The sequence below is a fragment of the Dipodomys ordii genome, unplaced genomic scaffold, assembly GCF_000151885.1.
Source record: "Dipodomys ordii isolate 6190 unplaced genomic scaffold, Dord_2.0 Scaffold99, whole genome shotgun sequence".
In the NCBI taxonomy this organism is placed as follows: domain Eukaryota; kingdom Metazoa; phylum Chordata; class Mammalia; order Rodentia; family Heteromyidae; genus Dipodomys; species Dipodomys ordii.
In genome coordinates this window covers 1,613,645-1,633,587 of record NW_012267315.1, presented here as the reverse complement: position 1 = coordinate 1,633,587, position 19,943 = coordinate 1,613,645, and the positions used below count along the sequence as shown (strand labels likewise).

At 40.4% G+C, this 19,943-nt stretch overlaps 1 protein-coding gene across 2 annotated transcripts in view; it reads right to left on the bottom strand.

The window, feature by feature from the left end:
• Positions 1-19,943, bottom strand: part of Stac (SH3 and cysteine rich domain) — a 132,290-nt gene that overhangs the window by 41,281 nt on the left and 71,066 nt on the right. The window contains exons 3-6 of one of the 2 annotated variants that reach the window (XM_013027055.1): positions 8,795-8,895; positions 6,790-6,871; positions 5,576-5,691; positions 950-1,028 (exon numbers count right to left, since the gene is read on the bottom strand). In XM_013027055.1, coding sequence (XP_012882509.1) covers positions 950-1,028; positions 5,576-5,691; positions 6,790-6,871; positions 8,795-8,895 — 378 coding nt within the window. The remainder of the gene's footprint in view (positions 1-949; positions 1,029-5,575; positions 5,692-6,789; positions 6,872-8,794; positions 8,896-19,943) is intronic. The other variant, XM_013027056.1, reaches the window with a different exon arrangement.

The following is a 19,943-nucleotide window of genomic DNA, read 5'->3' as shown; positions in this document are numbered from 1 at the left end:
GCCAGCAGAGCTGGGACTCGGGTCTGAGCTGCTAAGCAAGGCTTAAAGCATGGACGTACAAGTCTGAATTATACATTCATTTCCAATCAGTTGGTTTTTCAGATATTGAACTCTAGGGTGGCTAGCCAAATTTAGTTGGTGGATCTGTATACCAAACAAACCTGGGCTAGGATGGCTCTTGAAATGTAGTACCATTTTCCCCTGACAGCCTGCCCCCTTTAACGAGTCTTTCTAATGACACTATTTACTAAGTGCTAATGTTTGCCTCAATCTATCAGCAAGCACAGTTTCCCTTGTGGTACTGAGGAATCCTTAACCCAGCAGTGAGTGTTAGCAGGTGTGTATGTGTTTTCCACTGAGGGCATGGCAAAGGCTTATGTATGCATATGGACTTGGTTGTGTGTCTTTACTCTCTGGCTGAAGAGGTAGTTTTTTCTTCATATGATCAATTAATATTGTAGAGCTATCATTTAAGAAATATTTTAGAGGTCATTGTAACAAGGACTTAAGTTTTTGCATGATTAAATCATATTGATAAAGAATATTTGGCTGATTGTTCACAGTGGGTTTTTTTGCCAGGGGTGTTTTGACAGCCTCTCAGGTACTTCCAACCTTTCATCTGGTTTCAGGTACCTCCAGTGTAGTAGGCCTTCTAGAGGTTGAGCTTTCTGATTTAATCTAGGTAGATGAAGGAGGTTTAGGACTGACTCCTCAATCTCAGTATGACTATGCCTATCTTTAAGTTCTTCTCAGAACTGATGGGAGATAGAATCAGGGAAACGTTATAGCCAATCACCAGAATCACTCAGAAACGACTTTCCATTTCCTTTCAGCCCCCATATTAGACTCTTGTCCAAGTGGATTCCCAAGGTAACAGGGAAAGTAGGGAGCAGAAGTGGACAAAGCCTTTGGCTGACCCTCATCTGCACAGGGTAGTCCCCTCGCTCACCACTGCTGCTTCTCTTCCTCAGGTCAGGCCCGTCTCCTGGCCCGTCAGCTTCTTCAGGAACCTCCACGAGATCTGATGTCTTGGAGGAAAGAAGAAATAGAGTGGAATGAGCCATAGAATATCATGGGCCAATGGAGGAGAGGTTCTGATAGCAGCAAAAGAGCTAAACTGGAATATGCATGACACGTGAACATCCAATTATTGCTGCCTTTGCTGGTTGCCTTCTGAGAAGCTACGTGTATGCTCCTGGCAGTGCCAGGTGTCTGTGGAAGGCCCTGGCTTGGCCTGAGTGCCCAGAAACACAGGCCACAATCAACTATGCTCAGCAACAGACAACAGAGATAAGTCATAAATCCTGTCCATGTCCATCATTCAAAAATTTCAAGAAAACGATAGCTTTTCTGATAGATGAGCTTAAAGTGCAAATCACAGGGCATGGGACATCCTACTGAGGGAGTTACTAAAAATTAAATGTTATTTACATTTCCAAACATTCAAATTTTGTGATATTTATTCTAGCTTAAAAAAATAAGTGAGGTAATTAGCATTTTTCCACTTGGGTTCAGACCATCAACCATAATAATACCACCACTCTAAACAGCTATCACATCCCTCTTTTAAGTGCTTTGTAACATTTTATTTGTTTCCTATAATAAAGCTATGATTTCCCTCCCTTCATTCCTCCCTCCCGCTTTCTCTCTCTTTCTCCCTCTCTCTTCCTGTCTCTCTCTCTCCCTTCCTTCCTTCCTTCCTTCCTTCCTTCCTTCCTTCCTTCCTTCCTTCCTTCCTTCTTTCCCAATCCTGGACCTTGAACTCAGGGCCTGAGTGCTGTCCCTGAACCTTTAATCCCCCTTCTCTCAATTGAACCATAGCTATACCTCCAGCTTATTTTTTGGTGGTTAACTGGAGTCTCACAGGACTTTCCTGCCTGGGCTGGCTTTGAATACATAGAGGCACTGGTGCCCAGTGATAGATGCATTTCTTAGACAGGAATCTGAAGCCTACAGGGAAGTAGAAACCTGACGAGTTCCCACAGAACAAGTAGTGGGGTGGGGTAGTGGGCCCCAGTCATTGCCTCCAGAACTCAGAAGCCCAAGTTCTGTGTTCTGTCCTCTGGTGAACTGGCTGTGTGAGTTGGTGAGAGTTTTCTGGGTCACACTGGCAGAATGAAATTGGTCATGGTAGAGATATTTACACCACGGAAATTGGCAAATGCTATAAATCAGATCCTGCTTCTAGCTGGTGGATAGATCATAGGCATTTTTCTGATGATCTCTTTCAAAAGTTTTCTCTCTGCTTGGCTCCATTATCTTCAGAGAGAAATTTAGAGGCTTCTGAGGACAGGCAAATTAAAAAATAAACTATATGCCTTCTACAGCTCAGCTCTAGAGCACTGAGAGCACCTGGCTAAAATTGATTTCTTTGTTACAGTATAGCTTTAAGATTCTTTTTTTCCCCCTGCATTTTAATTTTCTTAACAAATCAGAAAGAAAAAAAAGCCCAGAGTCTCTAAGTCACTTAACTTTGGTCCCTTTGAAGTTCATGGTTTCTGCACAAAAGTTGCTGTGCAGAGAATTTCATTTATTTTAATTTAATATTATGTAACTGAAGATGGTTCACCAACTAGCCAACCAACTCCCAGAATGTGGTTTTATTTTGGAATTTGGTTTCTGTTGGCTTCTCCAAAGCCATCAAGCCTTTTATATTCTAGAACATTTGAAAGCATATTAAAAAAAAAGACCATAACAATTTGGAACCAGTCAGGCAAGAATTTCCGATAATGTAAAACAAATGCCTCTACAGTCCTGGAAGAAAATTATTGAGTGGACCAAAGCTTTGTTATGTGGGAATTTATTAGCATTAGGATATAACAATGCTAGAGAACAGCAAAGGGCTGGAGTTCATTACCACTTGACCCTGTAAGGAGGGAACAAAACCATTTAAAAATACCAACCAGTTGTTTCTCTTTCCTTCTATTGGAGTCAGTTGCACATAGGGGTAAGAGTGGAGTGACAGATATGTAGGTACACTTTGATTTGTCTTTGTCTCTCTACAGTTGTCAGAACACTGCCTTTAATAATCAAACTACAAGACATATTTATTGATGGAACCAGTCCCAGGGTAAGTGGACAGGGATGGAAGATACCTTATTGACATTCAGACACTGGGCTTTTTTTGCATTGTATACAGGGTCCAGATGTTGCTAGAAGAAAGTTATTTTAGAGATGAGAGAGAAAAGCAAGGACCCTTCATTGGTTCTTCTGATGGTTAGAACTGTTTATTAACTTCAGCAAAAATGCAGAGTCTGAAATGTTTGTGGCTACTGTGGGATGTGTCTGAGGTTGTCACCTCATCGTCGCCATTACTGTGTATGTGGGTAGCTCCGGGTCATCTCTGTGTGGGCACCTCTCTGCCCTTCTTTCTGGATTGGCTTTCTTTATTGAGTGGAATGAGGCTTTGTTGTGGGGGAATCTGTTCCTCCAGCTAGTGCTGGCCTCATACAAGGATAGGAAAAGCTTGTGCTAGAGTGGAATGAGGAAATATTTATTTGCTCTCACCGGAGATGTGAGAGCAGGCAAGCTTGCTCAGAGTACAGGTCAAAGTGAACAGAGAGCCTTCTGCTCTAGTCAGTTTCATGTGCTTTACTTTGAATTGCTGGGTAGTAGCTACAAAATCTTGACTTGTGAGGGAAGAGAGCTGCAGACGGCAAGCCAGCTCTCTCGGGCTTCTGGGGAGCAAATTCATTGGCAGCCATGGCTCTCGTCACTTCCTGAGAAAGACGTAACACCGTCTGTGGGTTTAGAGTGATGATCAGCATACTGAAGGCTCTTGATTCAAAAGCTGTTCTCACATGAAGGGACATGAGCAAGCATGAGCAAGGAAGGGAGGATATGAAGAAAAAAAGAGGAGGGGGCTGGTGGGGGCTGACTTCCTTGGAAGCAAGCTTATGTTCTGAATTTTGCACAATAATTCTCAATTTTTTATGTGCATTAGAATAATCTAAAAGGTTCAATAAAAAGAGAGAGTGGGAGAGAGATTGTGGGACCCCCAAGATGAGTTTTCCTGGTTTGGTAGTTCAGTGTGGGACCCAAATTTGTGGTTCTAACACACTCCCTAGGGATGTTGACCCTGCTGCTCAGTGATCAGTAGACCATGCTGGTCACATGTATACACTCACATGTCACTTACGAATATGTTCTCAAAAAGATGTGTTAGTGGGCAATTGTGTCACTGCAATCATCATAGTGTACATACACAATCCCAGATGGTATAGGCTATATATACACTTAGGCCCTATGGTATAGCCTTGGCTGGGGAAGGCTAAAAACTACTTTTGGTTCTTTCCTCTTAGAACCAGTGAAGTGCCTGAAGAACAGAGCTTTTGATGAGCTTAAAGATGGTTTCTACTATAACCACAAGACATCAGAGGACTTACAAGCCTTCTTACGTGTTGTTACCAGCTAGAGCATCACTCTATCTTAAGGTCTGACCAGCACCCAGTGAGGAAGCTGTTCCAATTCAACCTGAGAATTATCCTAAGGGCATGCTCTGCCCTTCCTCCCATAAGCACCCCAATCATGGGATGCTGAGAGGACTCAGTGGTACAGACAGTTTGGAGGCTTACCCTGGCCTTGCTCCCTAAGCTCCCAGTTCATCAGGGGCTGCAACAATCAAACCAGTGACTGGTTACAGGCTCTGTTACACAGCAGTGTGAATTGGAAATTCCTTGCCTCTCTGCAGGACAGATGGTGGCATTCAGCAAGGGCGGCAGAATAGGAAGGTATTTTGGAGCATTTATAAAAATTCTGAATGCGATAGCCAGGAAAGAGATAATAACAAGCTCACAGAAATGAGTGCAACAGTTAGTTGAGAGCAGTTTAAAAGTGGGAAGGTATTTGGGAAGGTGAATGTTCCTCAGAGGAAGGTCTCACCTATTCACATGTCAAACTTCTCTAGGAAGGATTATTTCCTCATGAAATTAAGCTGTGTACTTTGTTTTAGGAAAAGACAGAAACGATGAGAATTATCTAGCTATATCTTTCTACTGGGAAGTAGCTAGAAGGAGAGCTAGAAACAGTAGGACTTCCTGGATTCTGCTCTTTGCTCATGCCGGATATTTTTTTGTATTTCTTAATGTGTTTACTGATGTGTTATCTACTGGGAAGGTAAAGGAGAGAAGGTACACAGGATGAGTCATGAGCCATGAGGTTGGTATGTGAGCAGGAAAGTAACTTTTTAAAAAATAGCTCTTGAGCATACTTTATTTTTAAATAAGCTTAGTACATTTTTTTCAGAAATAATTGACATTATAAATCAAATGTGTTCTGAAGAAGGATTGGATTGAAAACAAACTATAAAAACTGAAAGAAAGAACACTAACAGAAGCTTAAACTGCCTTTGAGGATTGAGATAATCACAATGCAAGTAAAACGTTTTCTGGCAGTAGAAAGTTAATTTTAGTGGTGCAGAGCATTCTGGGTTTCCCTTTGGAGGCTGCTCAACTCAAAAAATGCCTCAGGTATGTTTCGGTGGAATTCCTCACAATGCACTGCCTATGACCATACCTGCCTCAGACACGCTCAGGGAACCAAGGGAGAACTGACAGAGGAATGATGGGATAATTACAGAGGTTCTGTGAGGTGAGTCAGAGCCACTGCCAGAGCTCCCCTTCTTCGTCCTCTGGGCCAAGGAAGTCCCGAAGCGGAGGGTCTCATAGACAGGGTCCACCTTATTGCCACATGCTGTAACAGAAGAAAAGCTTATCTCAGAGCAGCTGGTTAAGGAGCATTGTTAGTGGGAGTGTAAACTTGTTCAACCACTTTGGAAAGCAGTATGGAAGTTCCTCAAAAGACTCCACCTAGAGCTCCCCTATGACCCAGCAATCCCACTTTTGGGCATTTACCCAAATGTTTACAAACAAGACCACACTAAAGCTACTAGCAGGACTATGTTTATTGCAGCATTATTTACTATAGCTAAGATATGGGACCAACCCAGATGCCCCTCAGTAGATGAATGGATCAAGAAAATATAGTATATATACACAATGGAATTCTATGCCTCCATCAAAAAGAATGACATTGCCCCATTTGTTAGGAAATGGAAAGACTAGGAAAAAATTATATTAAATGAAGTAAGCCAGGCCCAAAGAAACGGTTGCCCTTATTTGCAATATCTAGTATATGTCTGAGTCAAGCAGAAAAGGTCAGATAAGGTGATGTTAGGGAAATGAACCCTAAGATAGGTGCTCAAATGATTTTTTTTCTTTCTTGCGATTGTTTCTAACACATTTATAAGATTATTTCTTTGTTGCTTTGTATGTCCCTCCCCCACAGTATAACCCCTGCTTTCATTGTATTTAATGTCAGTATAATTTGTGGAGGGAAAGGGGAAAAACAAATCGTCTAAATAGGGATACAGGTGGACCCATTGCAACAATGAGATGTACAAGTCATGTCGAAAATGAACTTTACAACTTTGGTGCGGGGGGGGGGGGGGATCGGGGGGGGGTGGGGGGGGGGAGGATGGGAAGGGATGGGAAGGGGAAACCAAGGAGGAGGCTACAATGCTTGATAAGAAATGTACTCATTATCTTGCCTATGTAATTGTAACCCCTCTGTACAGTATTTTCACAATTAAAAAAACCATGTATTTAAAAAAAAAAAAAGAAGCCAATCTATCTCAGGTGAACAGCACCTGAGAAGTGGGTTCAAGATAGCAGACCCACCAAGGAGAACCTGAAGAAGATCAAGATTTCCTATGAATTATGGCTCCACGTCAACCTGTTTGCTTTCAGGATTGTACCCAACACCTCCCACTGAAGCTCTGCTCCAACTCACCAATGGGCATGACTTCTTTAATGCATCCAAACTGCTCATGAATGAGCAAGGGGGAGCTGTAGTAACGCCGAAAACCCTTTGGCTGGAGAGAAGGAAAGAGAGAAGGGCTTGTCACCAAAGAAATGGCAAAAACTATGCATTAGCTCTAAAAGTGAGACCAGTTGGTTTCTTCCTTTAAGATGTTGACTTACACTATTAATTCTATAATTCACAACTGATGGGGTAGGAGGGAGAAATAGAAGACCATGAATAAGTTATGCTAATCCAGAAAGCAAGGTCCTGGCCCTGGTTATGCCTGCCCTGCTTCCTTACTCCTCCTGTGCACTCACTGATGCCTCTACTCTGTGTGAGACACTCATTTTCTCCCAGGACTTCCCAGAGTTTATTATTATGGGTTATTAAAATCATACCAAGGCTGGCCATGGGAAATCAGATAGCGGAAAGGCCTGCAGGATGCCCTGTGTATCTGTCAGCTCTGTCATCGTTTTCATGCCTCTCACCCATGGTCTTTTCCTTGGTTTGTGAGAATCACCATGTGTAAAGGCAAAAGGTCACAAGTGTGTCAAGGTTTAAGAGATGAGCACATTGCAGACCAGAATACGCGGATGAGTTTGTTTGATTTTTTTCAAGAACCTTGACTTACTAAACCTCAGGGCTGGAGGGAACTCTGTCTTTACTACAATCCCCAAATCTTCCCCAATGTTCTTGGAAAGTGATGTCCTCTTTTGTCTGAGCACTGTTAGCACTGGAGGAGTGGGGTAGAAGCCCTGCCTAATTCTAGATCTTTGGTGACATTATCTCTAGTATCTAGAAAAGACAACAGAATTCCTTTTCTTAGATGATAGGTTTTATATTTATATATAGGTTTTATATAGTATCTGAAGACAGATACTATGCCAATCTAATGTCTAATTGTTCTTTAGAGTAGGCATTCTTGGAAAAGTTCTTTGGCCATGTAGTTTTGAATATCCTTGGATATGCTTTCGGTTGCTTTTTTTCTTTTAATTTAAATCAGTGTGTGTCAAAAGGGCAGAAGCTCATTCTTGGGCTGGGAAGGTGGCTTAGTGGTAGAGTCCTTGCCTTGCATGCATGAGGCCCTAGGTTCAATTCCTCAGTACTACATAAACAGAAAAGGCTGGATGTGGTGCTGTGGCTCAAGTGGTAGAACACTAGTCTTAAGCTGAGGAGCTGAGGGACAGTGCCCAGGCCCAGAGTTCAAGCCCCACTACTGACAAAAACAAAACAATACTAAACAAAACAACAACTCCTTCTTCTGTGGTGGTATGATTAGAAGTGCCAACACTGACTCAGGAGGCTGGCTGAGATCTGAGGATCATGGTTCAAAGCCAGCCTGGGCAGGAAAAGTCTGTGAGACTCTTATCTCCAGTTAATCACAGAAAAATGCTGTGACTGAAGTGGAAGAGTGCTAGCCTTGAGCAGAAAAGAGTGCAGGGTCACTGCCCAGACCTAGAATTTGAGCCCCAAGACCAGTAAAAAAGCAAGCAAGCAAACAAACAAAGAGGTGCCAAGACTGTCCACTACCCCTTCATTTGACCAATGTGGTTCTGCTATGCTGAGGCAGACTTTGACTGCCTGGTGCCTTTTGGTGGGGGGATATTCTCTTGACACCAGCTCAGTGACAGCCAGCTAAGCTCCAGGTCACCAACCACTCTATTTATCTGAAGTGGAGGGCGTTCCTGGGTTACATGAATTTCACTTTGAAAAGAAAAACAGTCCCAGACAAGGGACTTGCACTGCTAAAACAGTCTAAAACAGTCTCAACCTGGGAGAAGTGGGGCATTGTTCCAATGTGGGGCATGTGTCTATGAGATCAGCGTAGCTCCCGCTCTGCTCCGACATTGTGTTAGGAAGACAGATGGGGGCAGGCCAGTGGGTCTCTAGTGCTCTTAGAGCCACAGACAAGGAGCTGGAGGAAATGAAATCCTTGACACAGGTAAGATCCCTGTGCAGAGAGCCCTGGGTCCCTCCTGGCACATGCCCTTACCAGCTTGCCCATGCACCGCTGGGGTGTGAGGCCGTCTGCACACTTGTGGTGGATGCTCATCTTACAGGCTCTGCAGCGCAGTCCATGCTTAGCATTTGTTCCTGTCAGGCATATGGTAAAACTTTGGTTAGGATACAAGTTGCTTTTTTCCTGGTGACCAGTCTAAACTCATACATACACACATACACAAACACACACACACATGGGCACACACAAACCCAAAATGATTAATCTAACCAGGTAATTCGTTCTTGTGACTTTCTTTATAGTATTTCAAAATAGAAAAAATTAATATATTCTTGAAGTTCTCCTTCCTATACTTTCTGCTTATAGTATCATCTTTGGCTTCTCCCCATTTCTTTCAGATTGAAGCTACCTCTACTTTCTTTGTTCTCTTATGGAAGCTAGTAAACTCCATTTTCTTTACTATTCGTGTAGGTCATCCCTTTCTGCTTGTTTTGGTATCTTTACTGAGTTCTGTGGGTTCCAATGACATTTCATTCATTCTGTCCTACCTTCCTCTCACAGGATCTAGGCTCTTGGGTAAACAGATAAAGTGAAAATGACAATGTCTGTTAGATAATGGGACTCATGGTCTCGGCTGGGGAGAGGGACTCTGCCTAGGAAATGAGGAAGAGGGGAGGGATGTGATGAGACCATGGCCTCTTGGGCCAAAAGCCATCATGGCCTCAGAAGGAAGAAATCAGAATGGGAGAGGGGAAGCAGAGAGCCATACATATATATCATATCATACAGTGCTACATCGAGTCAAGACAAAACAATGGAAAGATACGGAGGGGCTAAGCGAGGCTCTAGAAGGTGGAAGTGGTGTCAGCACCTGCGTTTATTGGCCAGATGGTATTAAACTGGGATATATCCATTTCATCGAGGATAAAAGAATGGCAGGACAAGAGGAGATCTGCACGGACATTTCAAGGTAGGTGGTAGGTCTCAGGTAGGTCTCAAAGTGAGTTGGTAGGCCCTCAGGTGGGCCTTACTGTGAAGTGCTTAAGTGAATTATGCTATTCTGAGATGGCCAAGCAACTCTCATGTATTAGAACGGAGAATGGAAGGTTGGAGAGGGCAGAACGGGGGTTTCTCCGTGGAATTGAGGGGGCACGTGTCATGCCCCTCCTCCCCGCCCTTGATGAGAAGGGTAGAGGGGCTTTCTCAGTTCTGCTGAATGGTCTTCAAGGAGATGATTTTCAAGGCTTTTCCTACATTCTCTGAAGTCTGTAGGATATGTGGCTATGGCTTGGGAAAGTTTTAAGGTCAAAGGCATGGTGATCGGCCTACGAGGGAGGGTAGTTTTGAAGGTTAGGTCTGCACTCCAAAAGCTTGTCAGAGAAGATGTGTGAGGAAAGAAAGCATGGGATTTCCAGAAAGAAGCTGCAGGTGATGTAGAAGGTGTCCTAATAGACCACCTGGCCAGGCAGCTGGACTCCAAGAGAGTGGAGATGGAGGGATGAGTGTGTCCCCATCCTGTGAATCATGAGGACACAGGTGTGGCATTGATCACCGTGGCTGACTCTAGACCCAGGATGAGGAAGCTCTGAGATCATATGCAAAACTCACCCTTTTCCCCACCATGGATACTTATCCTAACTACTCTGGACTTTCATCTGTGCTTGCCCTTTTCTAACCCAATGGAATGACAGTGGCCAGAGTAATCTTTTAAAAATAAATGAACTGTGTCAGGTGCCAGTGGCTCACGCCTGTAATCCTAGCTACTCAGGAGGCTGAGATGTGAGGATTGTGGTTCAAAGCCAGCCTGGGCAAGAAAGTCTGTGAGACTCTTGTCTGTAATAAAAATAAAAAACCAGAAGTGGCACTGTGGCTCAAGTGGTAGAGTGTTAGCCTTGAGCTGAAGAGTTCAGGGGCAGTGCCCAGGCCCAGAGTTCAAGCCTCACAAAAAATAAATTAAATTAAATTAAAATTAAAATTAAATTAAAAATTAAAATTAAATTAAAAACCCAGATGAACTGAAGTGTAATGGACTCTCTGGAAAGCAAACTAGTATAATCTTTTAAAAAGAATGTCAAAGCCCAACAGAACAAGTACCAGGACCTGGGTTGCAAGAGGGGACCTGGTTTTATAATTGGCCCAAATCTCCCCTCTCCTCTTTTTTGATCAATGCTGGTACTCTAGTACTTGAGTCATGCTTCTAGTTTTCCTCCCCACTTCTTAGGTTGTGGAGATAAAGTTGGGGCTAAGTAAATAAGGGGGTACCAGACAAGGAGGTACAAGAACCTGAAATTTATCTGGAAAAAAATAATGGACAAACCCTTGCCTGAGGGAAGAAGTAGAGACCTTCAAAAAGTGTGAGAGGGAAACTCCTGTCTATTCTCACAACCACAGACAGAAAAGTTGAAGAGACACATAAACACATCATAAATTATTGGGTACATGTGCTTGTTCGTAAATACTGGCTGGAAATGCTCTTTTTCCTCTCAAGAATAACTACTTATTAGAAAGATTACTATACTTTCACAAGGCTAGACTTGGAAAGCAATTGCTTATGTGGGAAGGTAAGTAAAAACTTCGAAGAGAATAGTGGTTTCCTTGTGTGCTGGACTCTAAAATAGTGCCATTATATAATAAGGTATATTTTTCCTTCAGACCCAAATACAGTGATTTCTGTTTCCCTTGTCTGTTCTCACACATTCCACTGTGTTGTCTGAGTCAGATCACCAGCAATTATTTGGTTTTAGGTGTTCCAATTTCCGCTGTGGTATATTAAGAGTGATTGGGCAGAAAAGCTTTCATTCTGAAGTTCAGAGAATAGCACAAAAGAATGATTCACATCATAGCAGGATATTGTAGGATAATTTGGAGAAGCTGTAGTCTGACCCCTTTTGTTACTTCTGTCCTCCATCAACAATGAAATGTTGTGCATACATGCCTGAGTAGAGAGGATGAAAAGCTTAGTTTGGAATTTGAATATGACCATGTTGGCTTTTATAAATGTAAGAAAATAGCTAATATTCCTGAAGCCTTAGTAATCTAATCATCAAATGAGAATAGTTACTTATTGTCAGGGTTGCAAATAGGATAGTGTTTTAATTCAGAAGCTCCTGGACATGGGATAGAGTTATGTCTTCAAAAAATTATCATAAGCTGCAAGTATTGTTGGTGTACCATGCTCTGTTTTTTTTTGGTGGGGGCAAGTATCAAGCATTGAAATCAGAGATTTGTATTTGCTGGGATGGTGTGCTTGCTTAGTTGGCACGCCATCCCTTGCACCATGCCACTATCCCTGCTTTTTGGAGATGGAGCTCAAGGACTTTTATGCTTGGCTTGTTTTGAACCTTAGTCTTCCAGATTCAACCACCTGACTAGCTGATCACAGGCATGAGCCACCAGTGCTAGCTAGCAACAAACTTTAGAATGATGAGTGGGTCACTGAAGAAATCATAGAGAACAATTTAAACTTCCTAGAAACAAATGAAAATTAAAACATAACTTACCAGAGTCTTTGGAGCATGGCAAAAACAGTCCTAAGAGGGAAGTTTATAGCTAAGTACACCCATATTATAAAACACACACACACACACACACACACACACACACACACACACACACACACACAAACACACAGCTGGGTTTTGGTGGCTCATGCCTATAATTTAGCTACACAAAAGGCTGAAATCTGAGGATTGCCATTTGAAGCCAGCCTTAGCAAGGAAGTCTGTGAGACTCTTATCTCCAGTAAACTACTCAGAAAAAGCTGGTAGTGGTGCTGTGGCTCAAATAGTAGAGCATTAGTCTTGAGCCCAAAGAGGTTCAGGGAAAATGCCCTGGCCCTGAGTTCAAGCCCTGAGACTTGCAAAAAATAACAAAACAACACACACACACACATACACACACATCAGAGAAATCTCAACTAGATAACCCAATGATGCACCTTAAGGTCTTAGGAAAAGAAGAACAATATGAACCTCTAATTAGTTGATGTATAGAAATAATAAAGGCAAAATAAATAATGGTGAAATAGAGAAGAAAAAACAAAACAGAGGATCAATGAAATAAAGAAATGATTCTTTGAAAAGATGAACAAGATTGACAAACCTCTAGTTAAACTAACCAAAAGAAAGAGAGAAGACACAAATTAATGAAGTTTGAAATGACAAATATTTATTTATGCATGTATTTATGTGTAACAAACCTTCTAATAATTGAATACATACAAGAAATGGATACATTTGTAGACACATATGACCCACCACAATTGAACCAAGAAGATATAAATAACTGAAACAGATTTGTGGTGATCAGTACTACTGAAGCAATAATAATCTTCCAGGAAAGAAAAGTCTAGTATTGGACAGACTTGCTACAAGACATTGAAAAAACTAATACCAATAGTTCTCAAATATTCTATAAAACAGAGATGGAAGAAACACTTCAAAACTCATTCTGTGAAACTAGTATTATCCTAATGCAAAACCAGTTAAGGAAAACACACCAACATACACACAAAGACTACAGACTAATTTCCTTTATAAAATAAACATAAAAACCCTCAATAATTATATTTGTCTTTGGTGGAGGGTCAGAGAGGCACAGAAACAGAGTGAAAAAGGGTGAATAAATGAAGCAAAGTGCTCAGTAGACATTGTGTTGAAAATTAACTATGCAACTTGTGGGTGGGGATGGGATGGAAACACTGGGAGAGACTGAAGGAAGGGGTGACATTGTCTAAACAGAAACGTACTCATTACCTGACTTATGAAACAGTAACTCTTCTGCACATCACTTTGATAATAACAATAAAAATCCCTCCATAAATTATTGCAAATGATCATACATTATGACCAAATTGGTTTCTTTCCAAGGACACAAATATACATATATTAAATAAAAAAATACAGAACACAGATAACAATCAAAAGCAGAAAACACCAGATCATCTCAATAGTGCAGAAAATACCTTTGACAAAATTCACCACCCCTTCATGATAAAAGCTCTGAAGAAATTAAGACTGAAAGGATTATATCTTTACATAATACATCTTTCTGATGGAGGCATAAAATTCCATTGTGTATATATACCACATTTTCTTGATCCATTCATCTACTGAGGGGCATCTGGGTTGCTTCCATATCTTAACTATGGTAAATAATGCTGCAATAAACATAGTTGTGCTGGTAGCTTTAGTTTGGTCTTGTTTGCTTCTCATATATGGTCTTTGTTATATAAAGATATAATCTTTTCAGTCTTAATTTCTTCAGAGCTTTTATCATGAAGGGGTGGCGAATTTTGTCAAAGGTATTTTCTGCACTATTGAGATGATCTGGTGTTTTCTGCTTTTGATTGTTATCTGTGTTCTGTATTTTTTTATTTAATATATGTATATTTGTGTCCTTGGAAAGAAACCAATTTGGTCATAATGTATGATCATTTGCAATAATTTATGGAGGGATTTTTATTGTTATTATCAAAGTGATGTGTAGAAGAGTTACTGTTTCATAAGTCAGGTAATGAGTACGTTTCTGTTTAGACAATGTCACCCCTTCCTTCAGTCTCTCCCAGTGTTTCCATCCCATCCCCACCCACAAGTTGCATAGTTAATTTTCAACACAATGTCTACTGAGCATTTTGCTTCATTTATTCACCCTTTTTCACTCTGTTTCTGTGCCTCTCTGACCCTCCACCAAAGACAAATATAATTATTGAGGGTTTTTATGTTTATTTTATAAAGGAAATTAGTCTGTAGTCTTTGTGTGTATGTTGGTGTGTTTTCCTTAACTGGTTTTGGCATTAGGATAATACTAGTTTCACAGAATGAGTTTTGAAGTGTTTCTTCCATCTCTGTTTTATAGAATATTTGAGAACTATTGGTATTAGTTTTTTCAATGTCTTGTAGCAAGTCTGTCCAATACTAGACTTTTCTTTCCTGGAAGATTATTATTGCTTCAGTAGTACTGATCACCACAAATCTGTTTCAGTTATTTATATCTTCTTGGTTCAATTGTGGTGGGTCATATGTGTCTACAAATGTATCCATTTCTTGTATGTATTCAATTATTGGAAGGTTTGTTATACATAAATACATGCATAAATAAATATTTGTCATTTCAAACTTCATTAATTTGTGTCTTCTCTCTTTCTTTTGGTTAGTTTAACTAGAGGTTTGTCAATCTAAGTGAAGTAAGCCAGGCCCAAAGAAACATAGGTCCCATATTTGCAATAACCAGTATATGTCTGAGTCAAGCAGAAAAGGTCAGATAAGTTGATGTTAGGTGAAATGAGCCCAAGATAATTATTCAAATGTTTTTGCTTTCATGCGATTGTTTCTAACATATTTATAAGATGATTTCTTTGTTGCTTTGTATGTCCCTCCCCCGCAGTATAATCCCTGCTTTCACTGTATTTAATGTTGGTATAATTTGTGGAGGGGAAGGGAAAAAACAAATTGTTTAAATAGGGATACAGGTGGACCCATTGCAACAATGAGATGTACAAGTCGTTATGTTGAAAAATGAGCTTTACAACTTTGGATGGGGGGGGCAAGGGGTTGGAGGAATTGAGTGGGGAGACAGGAAGGGATGGGAAAGGGAAACAGAGGAGGAGGCTACAATGTTTGATAAGAAATGTACTCATTATCTTGCCCATGTAATTGTGACACCTCTAGATGGTATTTTCACAATAAAAAATAATAATATGACTTCAAAAAAAGAAAGAAAACTTAGAGACTCTACTAGAAAACTTTTAGATCTGATAGTTTGGCAAAGGAGCAAAAGACAAAAATCAACACACAAAAATCAGTTGTTTTCTTTATACCAATCAAAAGGCTTGCTGAGAAAGAAATTGGAGGATCCATTACATTAATAAATGGACTGAAAACAACAATCCCTTAGGAATAAACTTATCCATGGAGGCAAAATATTTGTACAATGAAAAACATAAAACTCTGAACAAGATAGTAGAAGATGAACTGACCTCCCATTAATAATCTGAAAATTGCCACATAACCACAAACAACCTATGGATTTAACACAATGCCCATCAAATTCCCAATGCCATTCTTCACAGAAGAAAAATTAACCTCAACATTCATATGGAAGCATAAAAGACATTGACTAGACAAAGAATTCAGAGTAAAAGGAGCAATGCTGATCACCAGTATATGTCTAGGACAAGCAGAAGAGGTCAAAAGCTATGTATGTAAGATCATATAACCTGATGATAAGTAAAATGAACCCCAAGATAGGGACACAAGAGGTTTTATCTGTGTTGCTATTCTTTTTAATGTACTTATACTGTACTATGTGTTTTTTTCTTTGTATGTTTTTCCCCATGGTACAACCCTTGTTGTCACTATATTTGATTCTGGTGTCCTGCATCATGTATGTACATTTTTCTAATTTGGGGAGGTGAAGGGAAATAACAAAGTGCTGAAACAAGGATACAGAATGACCCATTGTAACTATGAAATGTACAAGACAGTATGCTGAAAACAAATTTTACAACTTTGGGGGGGGCAGGAGAGGTGAGGGAGGAGTTGGGGAGGTGGGGAGGAAAGGGATGGTACCTTTCCTCACTCAATTTGTCTCTCCCCCCACCCCCACCTCCCCAGGAAACTTTTGGTGCCTGGAAATTCATGTTACTTCTTCAGCACCACCATCAATCATGCATATATACTAGTATTTGTATTTTATTGTTGTTAGGTACAATCAGACTTGAGAGGATTATAAATGTCCTTCTAGTCTTACCTCATCAATTTCAGTGCAGGAATCGATCAGAAAATGTGGTATATATACACAATGGAATTCTGTGCCTCCATCAGAAAGAATGACATTGCCCCATTTGTTAGGAAATGGAAAGACTTGGAAAAAATTATATTAAGTGAAGTAAGCCAGGCCCAAAGAAACATAGGTCCCATGGTTTCCCTTATTTGCAATAACTAGTATATGTCTGAAACAAGCAGAAAAGGTCAGATAAGTTGATGTTAGGTGAAATGAACCCAAGATAAGTATTCAAATGTTTGTGCTTTCATGTGATTGTTTCTAACATATTTATAGGATGATTTCTTTGTTGCTTTGTATGTCCCTCCCCCACGGTATAACCCCTGCTTTCACTGTATTTGATGTTGGTATAATTTGTGGAGGGGAAGGGAAAAAACAAATTGTTTAAATAGGGATACAGGTGGACCCATTGCAACAATGAGATGTACAAGTCGTTATGTCGAAAATGAAACTTTACAACTTTGTACTGGAGGGGGTGGTAGATGGTAAGGGATGGGAAAGGGAAACAAAGGAGGAGGCAACAATGTTTGATAAGAAATGTACTCATTATCTTTCCCATGTAATTGTAACCCCTCAGTACGATATTTTCACAAAAAAGAAAAGAAAAGAAAATAGAACCAGGTACATTAAGGAGATGGGTGGGGCTGGGAAAGATGGAGGTGGATTATGGAAATGATGACAGTAATCCAGATGCATTGTGCTCACAAAGGGACACATTAACTTGGAACTCCTTTGTACAACTATATAAAAAACAAAGTGGCAGAAAAATAAGTTTTGCTGAGAAGGTACTGCATATTCAACTGTCCTGCTCCAACACTAGCTTTGGGATTCTCAGAGCTATGCCTTGATGTGTTTCTTTGTGACATATTCCAATAAGAGATTACAGGCTGAACTGGTCTACAACTCAGTACAAGCCCTTGAAAACAGCATGAAAGTGTGGGCAATAGAGAATTCTTTCCATTGCATATGTTACTGCCAAGCTAAGCCGATGGAATTAAGGCTACACATGTGTTAACCAATGTAAGCCTGCACTGAGGTGTCCAGTACTTTTATACACCTGTTTAGGGCCTTCTTCTTTATTTTGAAAAATCACATCAAAGGCTAGTTTTTCTTCCTTCAATAAAAACAACCTTCTCATCTTGGCTGATTGTTCTAAAAGGTACAGTCCAACCAGGATGAAGATGTATAAATGCAAAGAATACAAAAGTACAAGAGTATGAGAGTTGTTTAACAAATAATTATTTTTATACATGTTATATTTGGATGTTCATATCTAAATATTTTGGCAAGTATATACATATGTAATATATGAATACAGTGAGGTAGGGTGGAAAAAGTCAGATCTATAGCATCAAAAGACACTAGTCTTTTACTCTGAGAGCATGAATAAAGGCACTTGATTTCTGAATCAGGTAAAAGTACATGACCAAGATATCCTGAGCTGAATCTCCTGAAACTCCAAGCAGTGACTTTCCCTGAGGTCAGACTTTTAGATTCTGTTTTTAAAAATTTATTATCCTGGGCTGGGAAGGTGGCTCAGTGGTAGAGTGCTTGCCTTGCATGCATAAGGCCTGGGATTCGATTCCTCAGCACCACATAATCAGAAAAAGCTGGAAGTGGCTTTGTGGTTCAAGTGGTAGAGTGCTACCCTTGAACTGAAGAGCTGAGGGAAAGCGCCCAGGCTCAGAGTTCAGCCCCAAACCAAAAATATATATGTATATTATCCTTAAGTAGTTGTACACAGGAGTCGCCATTCACCAAAGTGGCTTGTGAATATAATGCATCTTGATCAACATCACTCCTTTCAACATTCTCCCCCATCCCTCCCAATCCCCACCCCTTCCTTTACTTTTCTTAATTTTGTAGGATATGCATTGAATTTTATGGCCGCGTTTCCCTCACTCCTGTCTTCATTCATCTACTTCCTTGAGTTTTAGATTTTCGAAGACTCAGCTGAACATGCCAAACCCTCTCCCACACAAAGACGTCATCAGTGATATTTTAATCGTATTCATAGTACAAGAGAGACACTATTGTGATTGAATGTGGTATTTTAAAGATGAGGTCTGGGGCAGATCAAGTGAGGAACATAGTTATTAGGAGGAAACTAGACCTACTTCCTATTATCCATTTAGCTCCAAATCCTTTCAAAGCACTTATTCCAAGAATCTGCAACACCTAGGGAAAGAGCTCATCTTCAACAGCAAAATGCAACAGCAAATTCAAGTTTTGCTGTCTGAGGCGTGTGTGTGTGTGTGTGTGTGTGTGTGTGTGTGTGTGTGTATGTGTGTGCGCGCACGCGTGTGCATGCACATGCACATGCGTTTTTGAGTGCCAGTACTCTAGCTTGGCTCTTTTGCTCACAGCTGGTGCTTTACCATTTTAACCTCACCTCTACTTCTAGGCTTTTGTTGGCTAATTGGAGCCAAGTGTGTCCAGGATTTGTCTGCCTGGGCTGGCTTTGACTGGAGAATCTAAAAGCTCAGCCAACTGAGTAGATAAGATTAGAAGCCTGAGTCACCGGTATTGGGTATCTGAGGTTTTATTTGATTGTTTTGCATTTTTTTAAAGAAACAAACAAAATCTTCAGGGAAGTTAGACCAGAGGAGCTTTTTCTTATTTATTTTTTAAATGTTTTTATTGTAAAAATATTGTACAGAGGGGTTACAGTTACATGAGCAAAGTAATGAGTACATTTTCTATCAAACTTTGTTACCTCCTCCTTTATTTTTCCCCTACCATCCCTTCCCTCCCCACCTCCACAACTACAATCCCCCACACCAAATTGTAAAGTTTTTTTTCAATATAGTGTCCTGTACATCTCATTGTTACAATGGGTCCACCTGTATCCCTATTTAAACACTTTGTTTATTCCCTTCCCCTTCCCAAATTATACTGACATCAAATACAGTGAAAAGGGGTTATACCATGGGGGAGGAACATACAAAGCAACAAAAAATATCACATGGTACATTATAAATATGTTAGAAACAGTAACAAGCAAGAAAAAAAACAACAGTTGTGTTCCTATGTTGGAGTTCATTTCGCTTAACATCATCTTATCTGGTCATCTGTACATAGCTTTTGACCTTTTTTGCTTGTCCCAGACATATACTAATCATTGCAAATAAGGGAAACCATGGGACCTATGTTTCTTGGGGCCTGGCTTACTTCACTTAATATAATTTTTTCCAAGTCTTTCCATTTCTAACAAATGGGTTTATGTCATTCTTTCTGATGGAAAGAATATATTTTCTTGATCCATTCATCTACTGAGGGGCATCTGGGTTGGTTCCATATCTTAGCTATGGTAAATAATGCTGCAATAAACATAGTTGTGCTGGTAGCTTTAGTATGGTGTTGTTTGTGATCATTTGGGTAAATGCCCAAAAGTGGGATT